At 47.5% G+C, this 25268-nt stretch overlaps 1 protein-coding gene across 1 annotated transcript in view; it reads right to left on the bottom strand.

Annotated features, from left to right (window-relative positions):
• Nucleotides 1-864: 864 nt before the first annotated feature.
• Nucleotides 865-25268, bottom strand: part of LOC142431621 (cell adhesion molecule CEACAM7-like) — a 53898-nt gene continuing 29494 nt past the window's right edge. Inside the window, 4 exon segments of the mRNA XM_075536639.1 lie at nucleotides 865-1151; nucleotides 7454-7732; nucleotides 9980-10265; nucleotides 10268-10338. Coding sequence (XP_075392754.1) covers nucleotides 865-1151; nucleotides 7454-7732; nucleotides 9980-10265; nucleotides 10268-10338 — 923 coding nt within the window.

Here is a 25268-nt window from a genome sequence, read left to right as displayed (position 1 = left end):
CGAGTTCTCAGGAGTTCACTGAAGTCCTCTGGAATTCCCACCCTACTCAAGTCTAACCATAGTTTGTGATGATGGTAATACTAACTAGTATTTACTGGATATTTCATCTGTTAGCTCCTGTGCAAAGACTTTACAGCTATCTCATTTGACTCACAAAATTAGCCTGTCACACTGGTATCATTCCCATTTTACAAAGGAAAATCTGAGGCTTGGAGAGGTGAAATACTTATCCAAATCTCATGGCTGATAGAAGATAGATCTAGAATTTGACCCCTAGCCTACCTACATTCAGACCATAATAATAGCAGAAATAAGAACTGAGGACTGCTGGTGTCGTGACTAGAGGTTAGAGACTGGCATGGTAGTCAGTTTGAAACCACAGGCAATTTCACGGGAGAAAGACTGAACTTTCTACTCTTCTAAACAGTTACTGGCTCAGAAGCTTACAGGGGGTCAATACAAGTCGGCATTAACATGATGCCAGCGAGTTTAGAGTTTTAAACATTTGTGGAGCACTTTCTATGTGTGGAATGTTGATAAGTTTGATAAGTTTAATTGACAATCACATTACATCTGTAAACAGTCATGAATCAGCTATTTTTGTTACAATATTCTTGTGAGGAATTTGGGACTCAGAGAAATTCAGAATTCTGTGCAAGTTTGCATAATGGATATCCAATTTGGGCTATGAAGCATCAATATCTTATGACTATGTTTGTCCCAGATATTGGGTTCTTGAACCCCTTGCCTTAGTTTTCTGTAATTGTCTTTTGACTGATATTCTAGCCCCTGTGACATTGATCCATTTTTCCCACAATTGAGAGAGTTAGTCTGTGCTGAGAAGATGTAGGAGGGGATAAAGAGTCACTCACCTTCCACAGTCAGGATGAGGGAGTCACTTCTGTTGGCACTGCCTGGGTTGGAGACCTCACACTGATACTTCCCAGCATCCTCCATCCTGACAGGGTTTATGGTGAGGGAGCTGTTGTCCCGGGACAGCATCATTGTCTCCGTGAGCTGCAGTCTTCCACCCTTGTGGAACCAGGAGATGGAGATTCCATTGTGTTTGGTGAGGCAGGCGAAGACCACGGGGCTTGTATGTTCTGAGACTGTGGTGTTGCTGGCCTGGATGGAGGGCTTGGTCAAGGACGCTGTGGAAAGAGAGGAGGTGGCAGAGGGAGGGTCTGTGACTGGGGAACACTATTTACCCAGGAGCTCTCAGCCAGCTTACAGGCCCAGGGTGAGTTCTGAACGTGTCCCAGAGGTTCCTCCTAACCTTCCCCAGAGGTGGTGTGTCTGTCCATTTGGGTCTGTGAGAGCAGGTGGCCCCTCCCCTCACTGGGAAATAGGCGCAGCCCAGATGCTCTGGAAGCTCAGCACAGGGCTTCTTCCCAGCCCATTGGCCCAACTCCCCTCTATCTCTGGGTGGGATTTTTCTCTGACAGAGGCTGTTGTGAGTCTTTCTCCCCTCCTGTGACTATGTTAGAGAGCAGGGTCCTATTTAGTAGGCAGTGCTGTGCATGTGGGGAAGGCAGGCTGCTGGCCCCCTCTAGCTCATGGGCAGGTCAGGTTGACATCCAGATGGGAAGGGTTTCTCTTTTGTTCAACAGGATGTTAGAGACAAGGGACACTGGTGGTATAGTGGTGACTCCTGATGTTATCTGCATGGTCAGAAGTTTGAAACCACCATCTGCTCCTCAGGAAAAAGAAAGGGGTATAGGCCTATGAAGAGGTGCAGTGTAGGAATCTCACAGGGGAAGTTCTACAGGGTAGCTATGTGACAACATCAAGTCCATGAGAGAGAGCTGAGATGTTAGGGACTAGCACAGCCTCGAAATCTTCACTGTTTCAGAAACCAGAGTTTCCCATAAAGAGGATTTCATGATCTGAGAAAGGTTTTGCTTCCAGTCTATGGACTGAGTATCAAGTGAAGAAAATTTGAGAGGGAAGATTTATGTGTTGTTGTTGCACATTGAGTTGAGCCTGACTCAAACAACCCTATTTCCACAGAACCAAACCCACCTGGTCAGGCACACTTCAGTCTTCAAGGGCACGTCCTTGCTTTTCAACACCTTATAGAGGTCTAGTGCAGCAGATTCACCCAATACAGTGCATTGCTCTACTTTTAACAAGACTTGGACTCTCAGCTCTGTCTCTACATGAGGCAAACTTAGGAGCACTAGTGACATAGTGTTTAAGTGTTGGGCAGCGACCCGCATGGTTGGCAGTTCAAAACCACCAGCAACTCCATGGGGGGAGGGGAAGTCTGGGCTTTCTGTTCTTGTGAACAGTCTCAGAAAGCCACAGGGGTCACTAGGCTTCAGCACTGACTAGATGGCAGTGAGTTTGGTTCTGTGAGAACTGGAAGTGAGTGGGACTGCCTCATGTTTCTGAGTCTGGAATTTCCAACCTTGGAGGGAGTAATAGCTCTCATTTTTGTATCAGTTCGTATGAATGGAAAACGTGTGAGTCTTCCTTCTATGAGAAGTTCCTGCTTTCTCAGATTTTACACAGCATAATTTGGCCCTACCTCTTCCCTCGCATTAAGAACTTGGTGGGTGAATTGACCTCGTTTTCCCAGGATGCTTTGTAGCACACCATGATCCTTTGTGGATGCTCTGTGTCTGTGTCACACTGTTTATCCATGGTGACCCCACAGTCAGGATGCAGCTTCAGATGCATCACCGGAGCTTGGTCCCCTTTCCTACAGCCTGACCTGGCTGGGTTGAGGCATTGATGGGCTATGTACGTGTCAGCCTACACACTTGGTGCACACTCCCTGAGCAGAAGAAAGATGGTGTCAGAACTGGGGTGCTGGGTGAGGATAGAGAAGGAGCAGAGCTGCAGCTTGCCCATCACCCCATGGGGGGTTGACCATCCTCTTACAGCAGAACACATGTGAGGCCGTTCAAAGCCTTATTGTATATAGAGTTGCTGACATGCCCGAAAGTGACAGGTTAGTGACAGATTACTTGATCTTGAGGACACTTCTGCTATGAAACTGTCAGCTAGTCCACACCACACCCCACCTATTCTCTCAGCCTGTCCACGCCACACCCCACGTATTCTGTCAGCCTGTCCACACCACACCCGCCTATTCTGGGGACTGAGAAAGAGCTCCCCTCTACATTGCAGGATGGACCCAAGGTTTTCCCTAGAAAAAGCAAGGGGAGCCAGCAGTCTCCAGGGATGTAGTGAGATCACTGAGAGACAGAGTTTGGGATTCCTTTTTGTCCAGGAAACATGGAATGAGAATAATTATTTTCAGGTTGTTGGATTTGTTTTCTTGCTCAGAGAACCAGACTGGCTTCCACTCCCTCACTCACGGATGCCGTTCCAGGGAGCCGCTTCCCAGACACTGTGATAGTCTTGACTCTGATTCCACTGAGGATATAAATGAGAAGAAATATTTAATTTCTTCCATATCTGGAAATGATTATCAATAGTTGAAAGATCCAAGATCGTTGGCTGGAAGTACTTTTGATATAGAGTATCTTAGAAGACCCCAGGCTAAGCCCTGCCACCCAGCATAGATGGCAGTACAATAAGAGGAAGATGCTGACGTCAGCTTGAGATCAGGGGCTCCCTGGTTGGGGAGAGACAGGAGTCTGCTGAGGGGACAGAATTGATCAGAAGGAAATTCTGATGTAGCATAATGCAGAAGGTGGAAAGACATCAAACTAGAAGAACTGATGTTAGTCAAGGTATAAGAGGGCCTTGTCAAGGCAAAGGGCATTTATAGATCTCTAAACGCAGGCATGTATCTATAAACATATTTATGTATGATTATGGGAAACAGATCTGTGCATATATTTATAGGTTTAATATTAAGGTAGCAGATGGACAGTGAGCCTCTACTCAAGTACTCCCTCAATGCAAAAACATTTGTTCTATTAAACTGGCATTCCATCATGCTCACCTTCCTGACACGATCACTGAAGACAAAGTGGGTACATAAGCAAATGTGAAGAAAGCTGATGTTGCCTGGCTATCAAAGATAAAGTGTTTGGAGTCTTAAAGGCTTGAAGATAAACAATTTGCCATCTAGCTAGAAGCAACAAAACCCACATGGAAGAAGCACACCAGCCTGTGTGATCAGAGGTATTTATGGTATGAGGTATCAGGCATTAAAAAACAAAAAATCATATCATTGTGAATGAAGAAGAGTAGAGTGGAGACCCAAAGCCCATCTGTAGGCAACTAGATTTCCCCTTACAGAAGAGTTTCAGGGAGAAGAGGAGCCAGTCAGGGTACAGGGTAGCAATGATGAAACACACAACTTTCCTCTAGTTCTTTAATGCTTCCTTCCCACCATTATCATGATCCCAATTCTACCTTACAAATCTGGCTAGATGAGAAGATGTACACTTATACATATAGGAACTGGAAGCACAGGGAATCCAGGACAGATAAACTCCTCAGGACCAGTGGTGAGAGTGGTGATACTCGGAGGCATAGAGGGAAGGTAGGGTAGAGAGTGGGGACTGATCACAAGGACCTACATATACCCCTTCCCTGGGGGATGGACAACAGGAAATTGGGTGAAGGGAGACGTCTCACAGTATAAGACATGACAAAATAATAATACTTTATAAATTATCAAAGGGTTCGTAAAGGAGGGAGGCAAGAAGGGAGGGGGGAAATGAGGAGCTGATACCAAGGGCTTGAGTAGAAAGAAAATGTTTTCAGAATGATGATGACAACAAATGTACAAATGCGCCTGACACAATGGATGGATGGATGGATGGATGGATGGATGGATGGATGGATGGATGGATGGATGGATGATGATAAGAGTTGTAAGCTCCCTCAATTAAATGAAATTTTTAAATGAGGTCCTTGTCCCTAACTCCTCACAGAGAGATTGAGAATCCTTCATTTATTCACTCACTGGTCCCTCCTTCCTTCCTTTAGAGCAGCAGTTCTCAACTTCCCTAATTCTGTGACCCTTAACTACAGTTCCTCATGTTGTGGTGACCCCAACCGTAACATTGTTTTCATTGCTACTTCATGCAGCATATATTGCCATTGTTACAAATTGAACATAATTAAAGCATAGTGATTAATCACAAAAACAACCTGTAATTATATATTGTGAAATATTTTTTTCTAATGAAAAATCAATGAAATTTTGCTTTGAACCATGTTGTAACATGGGTAACAGTCTTCATGCCAGGTACTCATACGTGGGCATATCTGTACGTGGGTGGACCTGCCTGGAGATGGATAGAGGTGCGGTATCTTGGTTCCTAAGACACATATTTCTGATGGCCTTAGGCAACCCCTGTGAAAGGGTCTTTTGATCCCCAAAGTGGTCGTGACCCACAGGTTGAGAAGTGCTGATTTAGATCAATTTATTCCCCGCTGGATCACGTGTGCGTGGGGAGAGAGCGAGCAAAGTCCTCTCCTTTGTTCTCCGGTGAGAGAGACACAGCACAACCCAGTCAACAAACACGGGAATGGCTCCCCTCCAGTGTAGGGAGCATGCGGATTGGGTGTATGTTTGTGGAGACCTGTGGAGGCCTGCCCCTTAATTATTATTAGAATAAGTCATTTAGTTCTTACATAAAACAGCATTAACTACTCATTTGTCTGACACCCTCCTTGTCCCCGCCCACCTCCATGTGAATCTCTTAATTCCAACTGGGGATGTCTAAGAACACAGTAGCTGAACCAGTGCCTGCCTTCAGGGTCCACTGTCCAACCCCCTCCCTGCCCCCTCCCTGCCCCAATAAGGCTATAGAGAAGGTCAGGGCCTTGGCGGCAGACAGATCTCAGTGTGAAACTCTGATAGTCATGGTCCCTGTGAGCCTGATTCCGTAGTTCTTCTCTCCATGCCTCAGTTTCCCCTCAGTCAGATCAAGGAAAGGATAAAGAGTATCTAGTTTGCAAGGCTCTCTGACTGAACCTTAACCGTAGTTTGTTATGCTGTTAATGCTAGCTAGTGTTTATTGGGTATTTCATGTGTCAGCTCCTGTGCGAAGTACGTTACAGCTATGTCACACAATTAACCTGTCACACTGGCATTATTCCCATATTACAAATGAAAAACTGAGGCTTGGAGCAGTGAAAAATTTATCCAAGTCTTACGGCGGATAGAGGAGAGATTTAGAATTTGACTCTCAGTCTACCTACATTCAGGCCATGATAAGAGTAGCAGAAATAAGAGCTGAGCGCTGTTGGTGTAGTGGCTACAGGTTGGGCTGAGATGGACATGATAGTCAGTTCGAAACTACCCGCAATTCCATGGGAGAAAGACTGAACTTTCTACTCTTCTAAATAGTTACCGGCTCAGGAACACACAATGGTCACTTCAAGTCAGCATGGACTCGGTGGCAGCGAGTTTAGACTTTTAAGCATTTAAGGAATCTTTTCTGGGTGTGTAATGTTGACAACTTTGATAAGTTTCATTGATGATCACATTCAATCTGTAAAGCAATCACGAACAAGCTATTCTTCGAGTATAGAGTCTGTGACATGACTGAGAGTGACAAGTTAGTGACAGACTGCTTCATCTTGAGGATACTTCTATCTGCCCACCTCACCCCCTGGCCACCACAATATGAAACTGTCCTTCCCCTCCACTGCACCCCCCGTCGACTCCGGGGACTGGGAAAGAGCTCCCTCTTACATTCCAGAATGGACCCAAGGTCTGTCCCTGAAAGCACAAGAAGAGCCAGCAGTCTTCAGTAATTTATTAGGATGATTGAGGGACAGATTGGAATTTCTGTGTTCCCAGGCTACAAAAATGAGAATGATTATTTTCAGGTTGTTGGTTTTCTTTTCTATTTCAGACAACCAGACTGGCCTCCACCCCATGGCTCATGGCTGCCATTCCAGGGAGCCGCTTACCTGACACTGTGATAGTGGCAGGGTTATGGACACGGCAGATATAGCTCCCACTGTCACCCACGGTGATGTCGGGGATATGGAGCTGCTGTGTGAATTGCCTGTAGGTTTCATTGATAAACCAAGAATACTGTGCAGATGGGTTTGAACCTTCTTGACAGGTGAGGTTGATGGTGTCCCTTGGAGAGTAATACTCAGCTGAGGGGGAGATGGTGGGGGTGTCTGGGCCATCTGGAACAAACAGAACAACGCTTGTTGTCACGGAACTGGAGGGAAGGGCCACAGATAACCCCTGAGTTTTGATTTTTAAAGTCCCACAGCTTAAACTCCCTTACTTCTCTGAGCCTGCTTATTTGGACATTGATCCATTGCCCCCTTCTTAAGTTTTGACTCTGAGCATGTCATTGACCAGGAGCCGTCCTCCACTTCTTGTCTCCTGGGTGACTCTGCCTGCCTCCATTTCCTAGAGAAAAAGTTCCATGGTCAGCCTGGGGTACAGGAGTTAATGGCCCTTGTACATGGACCTGAGAGGCTAGATATTGGCTGGCCTCTGACACTGTGGAATTGGGCTGAAGCCTGTCACGGGGGAACAGAAGTTACTCACAGAGAACATTCACATAGAATGGGTCACTATGGCTGGGACTCACTGGGTTCCTGGTTCTACATTCATAAAATCCTGATTCATTCCTTGTGACATTGTGTATAGTGAGAGTCCTGCTGTCCATGGACAGCTCCAGTCTGGAATTGTCCGGGAGTCTCTGATTGTTTATCAACCACTGGTAGGTTGTGTTCTGAGTCTCAGGATCACACAATAAGGTTACAGAGTCCTTGTCCTCCACTGGGTTGGAGCTGTTGCTCTTGATGGAGGGCTTGGGTAACTTCCCTCTCAGAGAAAACAGAAAAGATGAACTATTTTGGTATCTTTGATTCCTAAAAAGGCATCTTCCAATCAGTTCTTTGCAGTCATTGCATTCCTTGCAGCAAACCTGGAGGCTTTAATATATTTGACTTCTAAGAAAAATGCCTGACAATTTAAGAATCAGCGAATATAAGGCTTACCAGGGTGATTCAATTAATTAAAAATCTTATATTTTCTCAAATTTTCATGAAGGAGCAGGTCTAGAGATCAAAGATCATCCAGGGCCTCTTCTGGCTCGTCTCTGATCAGCTGGCTGCTTGATTGACCTCAGTGTCCTTCTCTGGAACTTATGTGTGCTGCAGTCCCCGAGCTCTCCAATTCTACATTGTCCAGCCCAGGTGTGCTTTTCTCAAACTTCTGGTCAAAGATATTGTAGATGTGGGTAAAGATGGACTTCTTATTAATCTCACTCTGAGTAGAAATTACACTCAGTGAGACTAGGAGTAAGCCCAGTGGTCAGGCAGGATGTCAGAAATTGGGGAAATTCATCTTAATATTTTATGGTGACAGGAGAGGTCATGGCCCAGCGATCTTAATTAAAGGACTAATCTAATAAAGAATGAGTGAAAAAAAAGAGTGAATAAGCAGGAAATGGCTGGCCTTTGAAATTGGACCCTATTCTCTCTCCTGGCTCTTCAATTCCCCATGTGACAGGGCTGAGACCAGCTGAGACAAGGTCTACCTGCCCTGAATTACATGTGCACAGTTCCACATGCAGAGGGGTCACTAGCAGGAAGTGGGGGGAGCATGTACTCACCGGCGGTGATGGACCTCTTGTCTGTAGTGGACTTGAATATAAATTCAATTAAATGTTGACATTTCTCCCATAAGTGAAACTGATTATCAATAACCAAAGATCCAAGACCAATTGCTGGAAGGACTATTTGTAATGGAGAACACTGGATGATTTTAGGATAAGCTCTGATGGCCAGCAAAAATCACAGCACCATCAAAGGAAGATGCTGAAGCCTGCTTGAAATCCAGGTCTCCCTGGGTGGGGAGAGACAGGTGAGCCTGCTGAGGGGACAGAATGGATCAGAGGGGAATTCTGAGGCATCTCCATACAGAAGGAGGGAAGACATCCCACTAGAAGAGCTGATGTTAGTCCATGCAGAAGAGGCCCTTGTCACTGACTCCTCACAGAGAGATTGTGAATCATTCATTTATTCACTCACTGTTCCCTCCTTCCTTCCTTTAGGGAAATTTATTCCCCGCTGGATCACGTGTGCCTGAGGAGAGAGAAAGCAAAGTCCTCTCCTTTAGCTCCGGTGGGAGAGACACAGCACAGTTCCGTCGGCAAGCACGGGCATGACTCCCCTCCAGTGCGCTTGCACTGTCTCTATAGACGTGGAAGCCTGTGTATGCCTGCCACGTAATGATTATTAGTGCAAGTAACGTCGTTCTCGGGTAAAACAGCACAGACTGTTCATTTGCCTGACCCCTTCCCTGCTCCCACCCCACCCCCATAAACATCTCTATCTTCTAACTGGGGGTGTCTAAGAGCAAAGCATCTGAACCTGTGGCTGCTTTCAGGGTCCACTTCCTGAAAAAGGCCGCCCAAGTTGTAGGAATGGTCAGCGTTGAGGCGGCAACCAGATCTTGGCATGAAAGTGATCGGATAATCATGACTAGGGTAGTCAGTTAATGGTCTATCTCTGGTCTCCAAACTGACCCTCAGGGGAAGGACACAGTTTACTATTCACTGACTAGAACAGCTCTTGGAGCTGAGCTCTGGCTCCAGGAGCCCCAAGACTATGAAGTCAGTCAATTGTTGCTCCTAGTCAGCCCTGCCCAGGGGGTGAATAGGGAATCCTGGTGACAGGCTCCCCAGGCTCAGGAGGCATCAGGCCTAGGACAGGGTGTGGAAAGGCCTTCTGGAGCATGAGTCTGTCTGTGAGGACCCCGCAGTCACTCAGGCCAGGACCTCACCAAATGCTCCAGGGTCAAGTTCAGTGGAAGAGTCAGGAGACGGGGTGGGGGGTGATTGAGTGACCACCCCTTGTTTAGTTAATGCTCCTCAGAGGATCCTATCCTCAAGGAATGTCTGCAGGGTCTGGATTCAGGAGCGGAATTCTGATGGAAAAGCTCAAATCCAGGAATGGACTAGAGCAGTGAGTGTAGGCCCAGTAAAGGTTCTAGACCTGTCAGTCATTATCTTACAGTAGAGTTAAGCCCCTTCCCAGACTCAGATGTCAGGGAAGAATTACTCACGGAATACATGGATCTGTCCAGTCAGTTTCTCAGGGAATCCAGTTCTCTTTATTATTTGTAGTGAGTAGGCTCCTGTGTCTGCCAGGGTGACATGCTGCAGCAGCAAGGACCCATTGGGGTATATTTTCTCTCGACCAGTGTGGGCTGGCCCCTCAGTAGTGGTTTTACTTGTTACTTCATATGTTGTAATTCCATCCTTGGGATCTGTGTTGTCCCCTTTGTACCAGTTGTAGAATATAGCCTCTGCTCGTGAAGGATTGCGGAGGAGAACATCCTGTCCTTCAGCAGAGCAGCGCGGGGCACGGATTCAATGGAGAGTTGGGCTGTGGTGGGCGGGCCCCATGAGAGTAACAGTGAGACTAGGAGGGAAGAGAGAGAAAGTGAGATCAGCATATGGACGATGCAGTTGGGAGGGAGAGCCGGGCCCTTGAGTCTGAGCAGCTCTCTCAGCTCTTGGACGTGGATGGAGTGAGCTTCCCTCGCTCAGCACTGATGACCGCCTTTGAGCCTGTGATGTTCTTTTTTTCTCATTCTCTCCCCCAGGCGTCTGCAGGGCTCACTCACTGCCTCAGGGACCTGCTCACACTCAGTGGAATCCTTGGGATTGGTGTCCACAGACCTCTGTCCCCATGTCCGTCCTGTCTCTGCTCTGTGTCCTCCATGGTGCAAATCAACATGTGAGATCACATTCAAATCTATTTTCTTGTGTATGTCCCCCCCACCCTTGATGTGAGCCTCATGAAGGCGGGGGTGGGCTGTACCCCTAATACCTTCAAAGGGCTATACCCCTAATGCCTACAATCCCTTCCCCACCACAGCAGGATCAGTGAAGGCTCTCTGGACATCCTGGTGTTTCCTTGCCTGTTCCTGAGATGCACTGGCAAGGACAGTGTTTAGAGTAACTTGACCAGGCTTTCCCTAGCTACCACATTGACATACATTAAAAAATAAAAAGTTATCAGTTTAAAAAATGCATTATTCAGGGATGATTAATTTGGGAAACATACTGCACTTGAGGTGTTACCCCCCCCTATCAGTTCTCATGGTGCAATGGGGGATGCGTTGGGCCGCCAACCACAAGGGCAGCAGTTTGAACCCACCAGCTGTGCCTCGGGAGCAAGAAGGCGCTTTCTGCTCCAGGAAAGATTCACAGCCTTGGAAACTGGAAGGGGCAGCTCTCCTCTGTGCTGCAGAATCACTGTCAGTCAGAGCTGACTTGAAAGCAGCCCATTTGTCCTTTTCTTTTCTGTTTCTTTACCAATTCCACTTCCCTGACATTTCCTGTTCTGGCCCACCTCCCCCTTCTGCATCCTCTCCACTCTCTCAGGAGCTTTCTGTCACCTCCCAGACTCTTGCCATGCTGAGGAGGTCCCAGCCTGTTCCTACCCCCCTCTGCCACCCCATGAATTGTCCCCTCCTACCTGTGAGCAGTGTCCCCTGCCAGGAGCTGTGCCTTCTGCTGGGAGTGACTGAGGGGGGCTGCATGGGTCTCTGCTGCTGCTCTCTGCTCCTTCTGTGGGAAGAACTCAGGCCCCAGAGCTGCTCACAAAGCTGGTGCCCCAGAGGTGTCAGCTCTGCTGTCCTTCCTTCCTCTGTGCACCATGCCTTGTCAGGGGCGGGGCTTCCCCAGGTCATGTGGGCTGGGGACAGGGTCTATTCTTGGAGGCCTCTCTCTTCCCTCCCTTTCCACTTCTGCCTCTAAGCTTCCTTCATTCCCTTCTGTCTGCACTGTAGCTTCCCTGGGGTCTGCGGCCTCTGACTTCTCAGCCTTGACGCTCCCCTCATCCCACTCTGATTGCTGGGGTGAGGACACTGCTGGGCCTGGGCCTCCAGGGCTGTGTCCTTCCCAGGCTCTGGGACAGGCACACAGTTGTTTCTCCCATGGAGTTCCCTCTGAACACCACTCAGCTTTTCCCTTCAGAGCAGGAGCTCAGGGGGCACATCAGGACCGTTGTCATGGAGAATGATGGCTTGTTGTACAGCAGAGTCTCTTTATACAGTGGCCAGACATACAGGTGATGCCTTAACACGCCGCTTCAGCAGCTACACGGCTAATGTTGAGGATGCCCTGCAGGTTGCCCTGCAACCAGTGATCTGTTGGTGGGGATGACGTCTGGCCCTCTCCTGTGGACACTATAGTCAGAAAGGCAAGAGACCAAACTCGCTGTCCTCAAATTGGCTGTGACTCACCCTGCCCCTATAGAGGGAGTCGGAGATGGTAAATCTTCCTGGGAGCAGAGAGCAGCATCTTCCTCCACCGGGGAGTTTCACCAGCTTGTCCTCTGCTTCCTGACACAGAGACTAAGAATCTGAGGTCCAGGAGGGAGTTGCCATTCCTGAGGGGCGACAGGGGACATTTCCTGAAAGTCCTGAAGAGAGAAGATTGATGATGGCAGGTTGGGGGCTGTGAACCCCATGTCTTCAAGGCAGTGTTTCTGGGGGCCCTCTCTCTGGTATCTGTTGGCTGAGTAGTGGTCACAGCTCACCTGTGCTCTCTCTGACTACCTGGGGCAGCCTGTGTCGTTGTCCAGATGAGAGACTATGCCCACCTTGCCTTCCCCACGGGTAGGCCTTCCCGGAGTGAGGAGCTGCACAGACACCCCTGCAGCACTAGGGCCCTGAGTCTCAGGCAGGAAGCACAGGGCAGAGCTGACCTGGATGAGGGTTCCCTCTGGGTCCCCATCCCTGCTTCCCCCTCTCTAGGGAACAGCTGTGCCCCTGTCTCAGGGGAACTACTTTTTCCTGTGTTATGTCTCCCTCTGGGGGCCCTGAAGACACCTGTGGCTGATAGCTGTTGGGACACCAGGGATGCAGCCCAGGCTCCGAAGGACGTGATCTGGTGCTGACCCTGGGCAAGATGACCTTTCACCTCCAGGTGGGGGTCATGCTCAGATTCTGTTCCCTGCAGGACTGCAGGCTGCTCTGCTCCAGCCCAGTGTAGGGTGCACCCTAAGGAGCAGGCTGTTGGTTCTCGTGTCTGGAGGGCTGTTTGCCCAGGTGGATGTCCTGCCCAAGAACACCTTTCTGTCCACTAGGTTTTAAGTGAGGAGCTTGGTGAAGTGTTTTTGGTTGCATTAGAGAAACATGACCTGGGAGGTTGTCCCCACCTGTCCTACTCCCTGCCCTGCAATTCATCTATTATCTCAGGGCTGGGACATCACTTCAAGGTGATCCATGTCCTTGACTATCATCTGTGAGTGACCTTTACACAGGGTTGATCACTGGAGCATTGTCCCACCTAGGATGCTGGGGTCCTGTGAGGTGCTTATGAAGGGAGGACAGGCCCTTGTGGGGCTTAGCTCCTCTGAGATGGAAAGAAAGGTCGATCCTATGAAATCCTGTCTTCACTCTGTCTTGTGAGTTCTCCTTATCCCAAGACTCCTTTGAACTAGGAATAGGATTCAGGAAACCACAATCAAGCATCCCCACAGGTCAGGAACCCTTTGTGGTGGGGAGTCTCAACCTAACTCCTTTGTGGTTACTAACAAGTTACAGATCACAGCCCTGGGTTAGTTGTCTTGGAGCTAATTAGGTTTCTGTGTCCATTGTCTGAAGGGCCCTGTCCTTCTTTATAACATTTTGAGAATTAAAAGACACACATCGCTGGGACAGCCCTGGGCACTTGCTGGCTTCCTCCTGTGTGGATGCCGTGGGCACCCCTGAGTCTGCGGAATGTGCTCTGACCCTCCGCAGTCAGCGTGGGTGGTGACGTGCTTAGGCTTCCTCCATTAAATAAATATTTATTGCACATCTACTGCATGTCAGGTCAGGTTAGGCCCTGGGGTCCACACATAAGACATGAGGTTGGAACGAGTGACATCATGATAATGGCCTTGCAGGATGCCTCTCTGGGGACCTGAGCTGGTCTGGAGAACATAGAGAGCTTCTCCCACCTGGGAAGGGCCCTGATTTCTTTTCCTGTTTGAATTTTTATTTCATTCATTTACTTATTTTTATTAAACAATTATTTCATTGGGGTTCTTACACTTCTTATAACAATCCATACAACAATTGTATTGAGCATATATGTTGCCAACATTCTTTTCTAGACATTTACTTTCTATTGAGCCCTTGGTATCAGTGCCTCTTTTAATCTTCCCCTCACCCCTTGTGATTCATTGATAAAATAGAAGTTATTATTATTTTCATATCTTACACCGACCGCTGTCTCCCTTCCCCTAAGTTTTCTGTTATTTGTCCCCCTGGAGGCAGGGTGTGAGGTTATGTGTCGATCATTGTGGTTGGTTTCCCCTTGTTCCCCTCCTCTACCCACCTTCCCCCCTACCCCACTGGTATTGCTCTTCCCATTCTTATTCCTGGATTCCATGTGTCGTGAGCTCTTATCCCTTATCTGTACCTGTGCACATGCTCTGGTGTAGTCTGAAGTGAGAGGCAGCACTGAGGTCATGGTAGTGAGGAGTGAAGAAGCCTCAAGGAACAGGAGGAATTTTGTGTGTTTCATCAGTGCTTTACTGCGCCCTGGTTGACGCATCCCTCCCCTGTGATATTGTAGAAGGTTGTCCCATTTTCTACAATGGGCTTTGGGTCTCTGCTCCAACCGCCCTCGCGTTCAACAATATGGTTTCCATGGTTTGTTTGTTTGCTTGCTATGGGTCCTCTGATGTCTAGCCACCTGGTCCCAACAAGACCCCACTGTTGGGGCAGGGTCTGGACCATGCAGCCACCTCCCCCAGCTCTCCCAAAAGATAGCCTCCTGGACTGTGCGGCCGTTCACCCGCCTCTCAAGACCAGAGCTGGACTGTGCAGTCCTTGCCGCCCCTCGCCCCCCAGCATTTCAAGGAGCTTATCTTCCCGGGCTGGGCCTGTACAGTCCCTTCCCTCAGCATTCCAGGATGATTTACTCAAAGACCACATCGTGACTCAGGCCCTGCAACTGCAGCACTAGAAGGCCTCCCTTCCCTTTATCAGCATATATGCACTTGGCTGAAGCCCTACATATGTCCCACTGCCTCACTGCCAGGCGTGATTTCCCTGACCTAACTCCTTGGGTCTCGGAACCCTCCCTGGACCTCAAGATGCTCCTGTCCTTCTCTTTGCTCTTCCTTCCCTCCTGGGAGCTCTTTCCCCGCCCTAATAAAGCCCCTCTTAACCTCACGTTCTTTGTCTCAATTCTATCTCAGAACTGTGTCTGAGTGTTAACCTCTCATCTTGGTGCATGAAACCAGGGAGGAGTAAGAGGTGTCTTAATGTGCCCCCGCCCACCCTTTGGCAAGTGCAGTGCCCCTCTCTCCTCCACCACACCCCCTCCCCCCCGTTCCATTGAAACAGGACCTCTCAGCTGCCATCCACTGCATCTAAGAGTGAGTACCTGATAGTTCCTGACTACATTTTATTTCTGCTATTCCGGCTACTGTCCCTTGCTGCTGGGTTCTATGGAGGCTCTGTTCATTCATTTCATTTCTGAACTGTGGGCCCACGGCAGAGCCACATCCAAGAGACAGCACTTGGGGACACCTGATCCTCTCTGCTCCTTTTCTGGGGGATCGAGGAAGCCTTCCGCTTCCCCGTTCCAGAGGCCCAGTTGGATACTTGGGATGCTAGTTATTTAGGTCCGTCTCTTCCAAAATCCCTGCAGCACGGGAAACAAAAATTCCAAGCTGGACCCCTCCACACCTGTAGTTTTCCTCCTGGCTAATGTCTCAACCGTGGCTTAAAGCCAGACCTCTGGCCCAAATGCCTTGGTTTTTTTTTTTTTAACTGCAATTCAGTTTGGCCCCCATATAAACTCGATAATGGTCTCAATGGCCAGAAGATGGTACTTTTGATTTCAACGTTTTCATTGATCACTGTAACTTTTGCCAGCGAACTGGCAAGTGGCCTGAGGTACCCTATGCCCAAGCTTTCTTCTTTCTACGCACCCGTCCGCTTCTCTGTACTCCCTGTAAGCCCGCTCAAGTTCTTTTAGCCCCATATTCTCCTAACCAGAAACCTTTGCCAGCTCAAACAGACCCGCTGCTCCCCAATCAGGTCTCCAACAGTACTCCCCAACTCATCTTTCTCCGTACCCCCTGACTCCTTGTCTGCACCCCCAGGAAGGCCTCCTCCATATTCCGGGTGCCCTTCACCATCACCTCACTCCTCTACCCCTCAACTCCCAACCACCCCTCTGCCTCTCCACACAGCCCTTTGTCTCTGTGTTTACTTTCTGTGATTTCTGCCGCTAACAGGACTCCTGGCAGTCACTGCACCCTCTGATTGACTACAGTACAAAGAGCGTGTCTGAGCTTTTACTACCTGTGTGTTTTGTGTTTGCAGCTCTGCGGTGCCTGCTCCCAGAACTGCTCTGAAATCTACTTCCTCCTTTTCCCTATTCTGAACAAGGGCCTCTGACCGACCTCCATTTACCAGCCACAAGGCCAGGTCCCTCCCCCTCCTTGGATCCTGTTCTGTCTCTCACTGATCCAAGGTCGCTGTGTGGCGGGTAAAGCTGCAGGCCTGTGTCAGGGAACCTACCTGTCCAGAGAGTCCAGGTCTCTCCTCCTGGGTCCCTAACTCTGTAGGGGAGCCCTCAGGATTTTTGGACCATTCCTGTCTGATGGGTGCAGACAGGAACCAATGGACGCCCTGCTCCTCTGCCTGTACCCCTGCAGTTTGAGACACTATGGGAAGACCCATGTCTAGGCCCAAAGGACTGTCCTTTGGGGTGCTGCGGGCCAACCTCGCCAAACTTGGCCTGGCTCTGGACACTCACCCTAATCATCGGTCTTTTTCTGTAACCAAGTGTGGCCACAATTCCAATTGGACAATGAGTCATGTTGGCCAGGGCTTTTGATTCCAACATTCTCTGCAACCTTGACAATATTTGTAGCCAGACTAAAAAATAGTCTGCGGTTCTGTACATTCAGCCTTTACTTTCCCTCCGCTCCTCTCCTTCCGATGTGTCACCTGTCACCCAGCCCAGGTCTGAAATGCTCAATCACCCTTGGTGGCTCCTACTAAACTTCCGTTACATTCCACCACTGCTCAACCGGATCTGACCCCTTCTGACTCATTGGAAGCATTGTCCTTCCCATCCTCCACCTTACTCCTTTCCACCCCCCTTTGAACCTGGAACCTAGTCCGACTCCTCCCCAATCTTCCCCTCCTCCTCAACCTCTTCATCCCCCTCACCCTCAGCCTCCTCAACCTTCCCGGCACCTCTACATTCCCCTATGGCTTCTCACGGTAGGTCACATCACTTTTAACCCCCCAGTAGGGTGGGTGTTGCTGAGGGCCCCATCAGGGTCCATGCACCATTTTCTCTCCCAGATCTCTCCCAGATAGAAAAGCGCTTGGGAACATTTTCTATCCACCCCACTACATACATTAAGGAGTTCTGATCTCTCACCCAGGCTTATGACTTAACCTGGCATGACCTTTATGCAGTCCTCACTTCCACCCTCACCCCCAATGAGCAGAAGCAAGTTTTACAGCATCTCAGCAACATGCAGATCAGATCCATCTCACAGACCCTACCATGCCCATGGGTCCTCGGGCAGTTCCTAGGGAAGAACCAGATTAAACCTATCAAATAAATACCCAATTGGACGTGAAGGCAGGGCCCGTCCAGACCACATGACACAGTACTTGCTGCCAGGCTTACAAAATGTTTCTCACAAAGCAATAAATTTTGACAAGCTGAAGAAAATTACCCAGCAACCGAGTGAAAACCTGGCCGATTTCCTCACTCACCTAACTGAAGCCTTAACCCAGTGTACTAGGCTAAACCCTACATCTCCAACAGGGGCTACTTGTTATACAACACAGTCAGCCACCGACATTAAAAAGAAACCTAAAAAGGCTGAGGATGGCCCTCAGACCCATATCCGTGACCTGGTAAACATGGCATTTAAAGCTTTAGTGCCCAAGAAGAACAGGCTGACGCAGCTTATGAATCCTGAGCCCACCAAGTGGCAAGCCGGCAAGAACAAATCTTAATTGCTGTCATTAGGCTGGCTGGCGGGAGGGATCAGAAGACTTCAGGAAGCAGCAACTTCAACCGTGACTCTGACCACCCACCGCCAGGACCTTGCTTCAAATGCAACCAGGAAGGGCACTGGACTAAGCATTGCCCACATCCCTGGCCAACCAATAAGCCTTGCCCATCATGCGGAGGGTCAGTCCCTCCAAACCTTGAACCATCTTTACCACTACTTGACATGGTCACCAACGACGATAAAAGACAAAGAAGCCCCTCAGCAACCTCAGTGACCGCCACCCCCACGCCATACCCAGGGTAGTGATTATGGCGGCAGGTAAGCCAGTTTCCTCTTGGTGGACATGGTACAACTGTCTTTTTAGGCCTCCCCTCTTTCTTGGTCCCAACTTCCCCTTCCTGGTCTTGGTTATGGGAATTGATGGTCATCCCTCCAAGCCTTTAGTCACCCCACCTTTAATGACTCCTTGTTTCTTTTACAATACCCCTTAACCCAACTTGTCAGCATTCATGTGCCTTTACCTGCAGCCTTTCCTAAAACAGTTCTAAAACAGACACAGCCCAACTCCCTTAACCCCATAATGCTGAGCACAACGTTTTCATAACATTTAATTAAATTTATATATTAATATATATTGATAACTAAGAAAGTAAAGAATAAAAACAAAATTCCTGAAATTAAAAATTCAGATGTTATAGGGTTAACATCCCTCTCCCTCCAAGACACACTTATCTCATTCTGCTGCTATCTGTTTAAGCCTGTGCCCCACCCCACCACTCAGAATTTAACTCTAAATAAACACGAAGTCATACAGAACCTCTGACCACCGACTTTGAGTGAACAAATACTTTGCATTAAATCCCCAGTTTCTCCCTTATGACTAAACCATTAAACTCCCCATCGGTGGTCGCAGCAGCCTTCATGCATTGCAACCAAAACGACCCCAGCAGACCTTTAACTGTGGCTGACACTTAGTTAATATGATTTTCATATTCAGTGAAAAAATGTGAAGGACGTCAAGCTGAGAGTTGATCAAACCTGGAACATGGGGAAGCAACAAAGCAAACAAGGTCACTCATTCAAACCAGCCACCCCTGCTAGCCCTCTAGACTCTCCCTAATTAATTAAAGCAACCTTATAACAAACTCCAACAAGCTCTCCTTCAGCCTCTGCCTTTACCTTCAGCAAACTGTAGTAAACCTTTCTTTCTCTACACAGATAAAAGGCAGGGCATAGTAGCTGCAGTCCAGATTCAGCCCCTGGGGCCCACTCACTCTCCAGTAGCTTCTCTGTGCAAACAGTTAGCTATTAGTCAGAAGCTCACAGCCAAGTCTCTGGGCCCTGGAGGCAGCTGCTGCCCTTACTAAAGAAGCTCTCAAACTAACACTAAGAGAGCCTATCCAGACGTTATCTACACACAAAATGCAGAACCTTCTCTCACACCAAATCCTGTCTTTACTGCCTCCCAACTGTCTACACAATATCCACCTTATGTTTATTGGAAACCCTAACATGACCCTGCACCAGGCTCTCTCTCTAAACCCAGTAACTCTCTTGACTCAGCTCCTGGACTCCTCAGAAGCTAGCAGTCACTCCTACCCACAAGTGATTGAAGAACTAAAACTACCTCAGTCTAAACTTTTAAATCAGCCTTATCCTGATCCAGATCTAACTTTGATTGTTGATAACAGTTCTGTCGTAGACAACCAGGGACAGTGATGAGCCACCTGTGCTGTAATTTCGCTTGATCAGGTCAAGCTGTGCTGTAATTTCGCTTGATCAGGGAAGCTGCCTGTCTTCCAGACGGAACCACTTCTCAGACAGCAAAACTCATTCCTTTCACTCAAGCACTTCACTTTGCTAAAGAGGTTTCCTAACAACTAAAGTGTCCTCCATAATAAACAGGAAGTGAATGACTCTCCCTGCCAACCAAGCTGAAGATCTGATCCATCAAGTCCATCATTGCCTTCATATAGGATCCCCTGCTCTTCAGCTCCTACAACCTATGCTTTGTGTCTCAAATCACACAAGTGTCATTTGCACGAGACTTTGAGTGGTGCTTACATAGCCCGTACAGCCCTCAGGGCTCTAGAAAAGTTAAAAAGATGAATGGAATCATAAAAGGTCATCTCTCTAAACTAACTGTAAAACTGTACCAATCATAACTCGACCTGCTTCCACTAGTCTTAAATTGAATCCACGCCACTCCTCACTCTCCCTCTTTCCTAAGTCCCTTCAAGTGAGTGTATGGCGGGCCTAATTTAATAAACCAGACCTTATCAGTCACACTACCACCACTGGAAAACTACTTACCCTATATCTCTCTTTTAATAACTTTACTCTGAGAACACGCAGACAGATGTCTACCTGCCCCTGATCCTGCACAACCTGACCTACCTGTAATCAACCCAGAAGACTCTGTTCTGCTGAAAATCTCCATTCTCGACTTCTGAAACCCAGGTAGAAAAAAACGCACACCGTCATCCTGATGACAATGAAAGTCCTCGAAGACCCCAGTTGGCATCATCTGACTTGGCGGAAATTAACCCCTAACCCATACCGTGATCATTACTCCACTCAGACGGTGGGCCCTACCCCTTTATGCTTTACTAAAACGTCTTCTATTAACTTCTTACTCAATTCTGTTACACTCAATCCCTCCCTAGTTTCAGACACGTACATGTAGCAATTCACAGTTCAGGAAACAATCCCTGAACAAAGCCTGCTAACAGAATACACAAGTTATTATAAAAGCCAAACCAAAGTCATCGCCATAACTGTCTGCAACCTGCCCACCTGCCCCTGATCTGTCTGCACTTTTCCTACCCCTCACCTATTTCTCTTTAATCTCAGGCACCCCAACAGGTAATCCATGCCCTTTCCTCACAACGATGACCCAGTCAAATACATAAACCACTACACGTAGTTACTGATAATATCCATAAAAATAAAAATAACTTAGTAGACCAATTAACGGAAAAATTCAACAGTCCTTTTGAGTGGGTGAAGCTCATTCAGGAAGCATCCCTTGTACTCAATGCCTCAGGAATACATAACTCCTCTTGATTCCTTTGTGCCTCCCTTCAACGTCCGCTGTTGGCAGCAGTTCCGGTAAGCTCCCTCCCTTCAGGAAAAACCAGCGACCCTTGTCCTGCCCCCATTCCTGAAGTACCATTATTTTCACCGGAAAATCAGGTTAGCATCAGCTACCCAAGGTGTTATTTATCATCCACAACACAGGCCGCAAGCCTCCCCTGCAATCACATGGAGACCATTAAAGGCTCACTTAAAGCCCCTCTGGGAATCTTTTCTGGTGCAATGGAACCCTAACAAAGCATCTCAATATCTCCAGCCGTACCCTCTGCCTCCCAGTCGTGCCCCAACTCACAGTGTAGAGCTAAGAGGAATTCCGATGGCTGTGGGACCTGTACACTCGCTTCAGCTCTAAAAACAAGTGAGCAATTTTCCTACCAGTACTGGTGGGACTCAGCCTCGCCTACTCCTTAACCTACTCCTTAACCGCAGATGGCATGTCTGAAGGAACAATAGGACAAACCATCATTCAGCCTCAAACCTTTAATGACAAAGCACAATTCACAATTGGGTCCACTTCTAACTCAATGGTTTCCCTGCAAAAACAATTAACATCCTTAGCCCAAGTCACCCTACAAAATCACCGATCATGCATCCTTTTCTCTGCTCCCCCTTCCCTCCCGGGAGCAATTTGCCTACCCTAATTAAGCCACTCTTAACCTCACGTCTCTGTCTCAATTCTATCTCCATTCCGTGTCTCAGTGTTGACCTGTCACCCACGATTGCATCAGCTGGTGTGCCTCTTCCATGCAGGCCTGTTGCTTTTGTGTTAGGTGGCCACCTGCCCAACTTCAAGCCTTCAAGAACCCAGACACCATATCTTTTAATAGCTGGACACCACCTGCTCACCTCACCACACCTGGTCATGCCCCCAACTTGTCTTCAGCAACCTCGCCGGGAATGTGTGCATCACAGAATGTCCGTCTGTCAGAATAGAGTGCTCTCATATCAAGGTAGGGCACAAGCAGAGACCCAAAGTCCATCCACTACGACAGTACACCACCAAATAATATATGTACCTCCATTTTTATGAATTAATGTTTACATGTGTACACACCTATGCTTATACCTCTATCTATAGCTTTGTCTCCCAAATTGCTCCTCTGCTTTCTCTCACCTCCCTGCTGTCTCAGTTGCACACCTGCTCCACCTCCTCTTCTTAGTAATATCTCTCAGCTAGATTGCTGTTGCTCCAGCACCCCAGGATCTCTACATCCATTTCATTGTTGATATAAATTCCATAGTTATTCTTCTGTCCATGGTGCTGCCTGCTCACGACTCCCTTTCCCTGCCTCCCCTTCCAATAAGGGCCAGCGCCACCTGAAATGTGGTAGGACCGCAGCTCACTGCCCCACCCTGACCAAGCTGGCCTCCCATACCCATCCTTTATCAGTAGGCAAACCAACAACAACATGGTCCAAACAAAAAGAAAACAAAAGACTGAAAAGAAAACAAGCAAACAAACAACAACAACAAAATACATACCTCAAGGTTGGGAAGAGCCCTTCTGAGTGAATCCTGAGCATGAGGGGATGCTATCAAGGGAAGGAGGGAGGTTGTGCAATGAGGAACCTGGTTCAGAGGGAAGGACCTTCAAGTGGGCAGAGCGTGGCTGGATGGAGGCGCTGACAGAGGCTAGAGTTGGTGGGTTGAGAGTGAGGAGGACTTTGGATTGAGGACTGTTGATGAGGCTCAGACCCTGCTGGCCTGGGGACAGACCAGTGTGTACTTCTCAAGTGTCTGTCCTGGGTGTCCACAGTAGAAGTGTGGCCTCAGGGATACCAAAGTGAGAGTTGGTAACCCCACTGGTCAACAGAGCTGGGGCAAAGTGGAACCCATAACTAAGGCCTGTGGGTTAAGGGTCAGTGAACCCAGTGTTTTGTTGAACCTCACACCGGGTGAAGAAGTAATCCATGTGATAAGTGACCAAAATATTTCCACAAAGAATCTTTGAAATAAATGTATAGCCCCCTGGTATACATTCATTTATAGTGAAATTTCTATATGGGGTCTATATTTATCTAGCTATGGCATGCTTGTACAACTGAACCAATAGTGATATATTTTATTAACCAAAATTCATAGTTTATAGGAAGCTTCACTTTTTGTGCGCTACAGTTCTGTGAGTGTTGACAATTGTAGAATATCGTTCATCCTTTATTACTGTGCCATACGGAATAGTTCCATTGCCCCCAAACGCATAAGTGTTCCATGAATTCATCCCTCCCTCACTCCCCCAGCCCTAGGAGAGAATGAGGTTGTTATCTGTCTGTATTGTTTTCCCAGAAGGATCCTTAGAATCTAAGATGGGAAGATTTTGCATCATGTACTTTGGACACCTTACCGAGAGACTAATTGTGAAGAACATCTTGCTAGGAAAAGCAGAGGGATATTGAAGAAGAGGAAGGCCTTCAGTCATGTGGACTGACCAATGACTGTACCAATTGGCTCAGAGATCACAGGGATGCAGGAGTGGGGCAGGGCCAGACAGAGTTCTGTTTGGCTGTATACAGGGTTTCTGAGCATTAACTGAGGTCATCTAACAACAACAACAATAAAAACAACAACAATGACAACAACAACAACAACAACAGTGTTTCCTTTTCCAGACTCTCTAATCGTTGGAATCATTCAATATGCAGCCTTATTCTACTGTATTCTGTCACTAAGCAATATGTATTTAACCTTTGTTGAAGTTGAAAACCAATTTAATTTTATCATTTGATAGTTCCTTTCCTTTCATTGTGCAATAACAATGGCTTGTGTATCCATTCACCTTTTGAAGGCCATTTTGATTGTTTCTAAATTTTGGCATTTATAGCATGGCCAATTCACATTTTGGTGCCTCTAATGTTAGGCTTGCCCGTAATATTTGACCCGCTGATTAAAAAAATGGCACCAGGTTCCCCTATCCACTCTAGCTTTGGAGACACAGAACATACACCACATGCCACTCTTCACTCTACTCACGTATAACATAAAAGGATCTATTCATGTAGGGTTAGCTAGCCTGACATAAACCAAGTACACTCTGGTCTTTGTTTCAAAGATGTATTTGAGTTGTACAAATGACATGCACTTGGAATTTTCCCCAAGTATCATGTCACCATTATTAGGAACTGAATACCAGTTCCGATCTGTTATCCTAAAGGGGGGGGGGGTGGGCAGATTGCTATCAGATAAGATAATGCTTGGGGTCTTAGAAGCTTGTTTCCAAACAACTAGCCAACTAAGTAAAACATCAATTCAGTCCACATGGAAGAAGTACATCAACATCCATGATTAAGTGTGGTAGATATATAATCATTTGTCAATTTGAGGATTAAGAGTTGTAGGGGTGGGGTCTAGCTTGTCATTCAGATCATAGCCAATGAGGTATCTGTGTAGGCATGGGCTTCTGAGAATTCTGGGAAATTGGTACTTCCTCCTTGGAGATGGGAGCTACTTCTTTCTCTCTCTGACACTCCCTGGGCGACATTGAAAAGACTAGTGCCCTAAATTGGAGAAAACACATGGGCCTGCCCTGATGCAACCATACCTCTGAAGGCAGAGAAGTCACCTAGAGACCCCTGCCAGTACTGAGATGTCTGCAACGCCACTGGATCCAAAGGTTTTCTACCCACTGGCCTGTGATCATACTGCATTCGACATCATTGCGTGTTTTTGGTGAGTCTGAAGAGGACTTTATAGGCTGCTATCAGACATATGGGCTAATGTCTGACATGACTTTGGACTGGACTGGGTTGGAATGCTTTCTCAATGGCCAATTTCACTTGTATATAAAACTCTTTCTTATACATATGCATGTTTATGAATTTGTTTCTCTAGTCTACCGAGATTAGCACATTAAGGATTGTCAATTTAGTAATCCAAATCCAAAGGAAGGAATCGTATCGGAGCTTAAATAGCGGGGTTCCAGTTTGCAGCAGGCTATGGATGACAGTGGAAGCCCAAAATACATTTGCAGGATGTACACAGGGAATAAACCTCCGGTGATTCCCCTCTGATGAAAACTGAGGCATGGGAACAGACTGGTGATCATTCAGAATATTGGAGATATGACTGCATTAGATTAAAATGACCAATCTGACTTGAATGGTTAAAACCTTTGTCACTTGATTTCCCCCCTGATACACATTGTGCTTGATCTGATTTTTAATATTTTCAGTGTGTTATTTTTTTCATATTGGGGTGTACCTCTTCTTAAAAATTTATTTTTATTAAATGTTTTCATTGGGGGCTCTTACAGTTCTGATCAC

This window comes from Tenrec ecaudatus, chromosome 18 (genome assembly GCF_050624435.1).
Source record: "Tenrec ecaudatus isolate mTenEca1 chromosome 18, mTenEca1.hap1, whole genome shotgun sequence".
NCBI lineage: Eukaryota > Metazoa > Chordata > Mammalia > Afrosoricida > Tenrecidae > Tenrec > Tenrec ecaudatus.
Note: the sequence above shows the minus strand (reverse complement) of the source record. Positions and strands in the feature narration are given on the sequence as shown.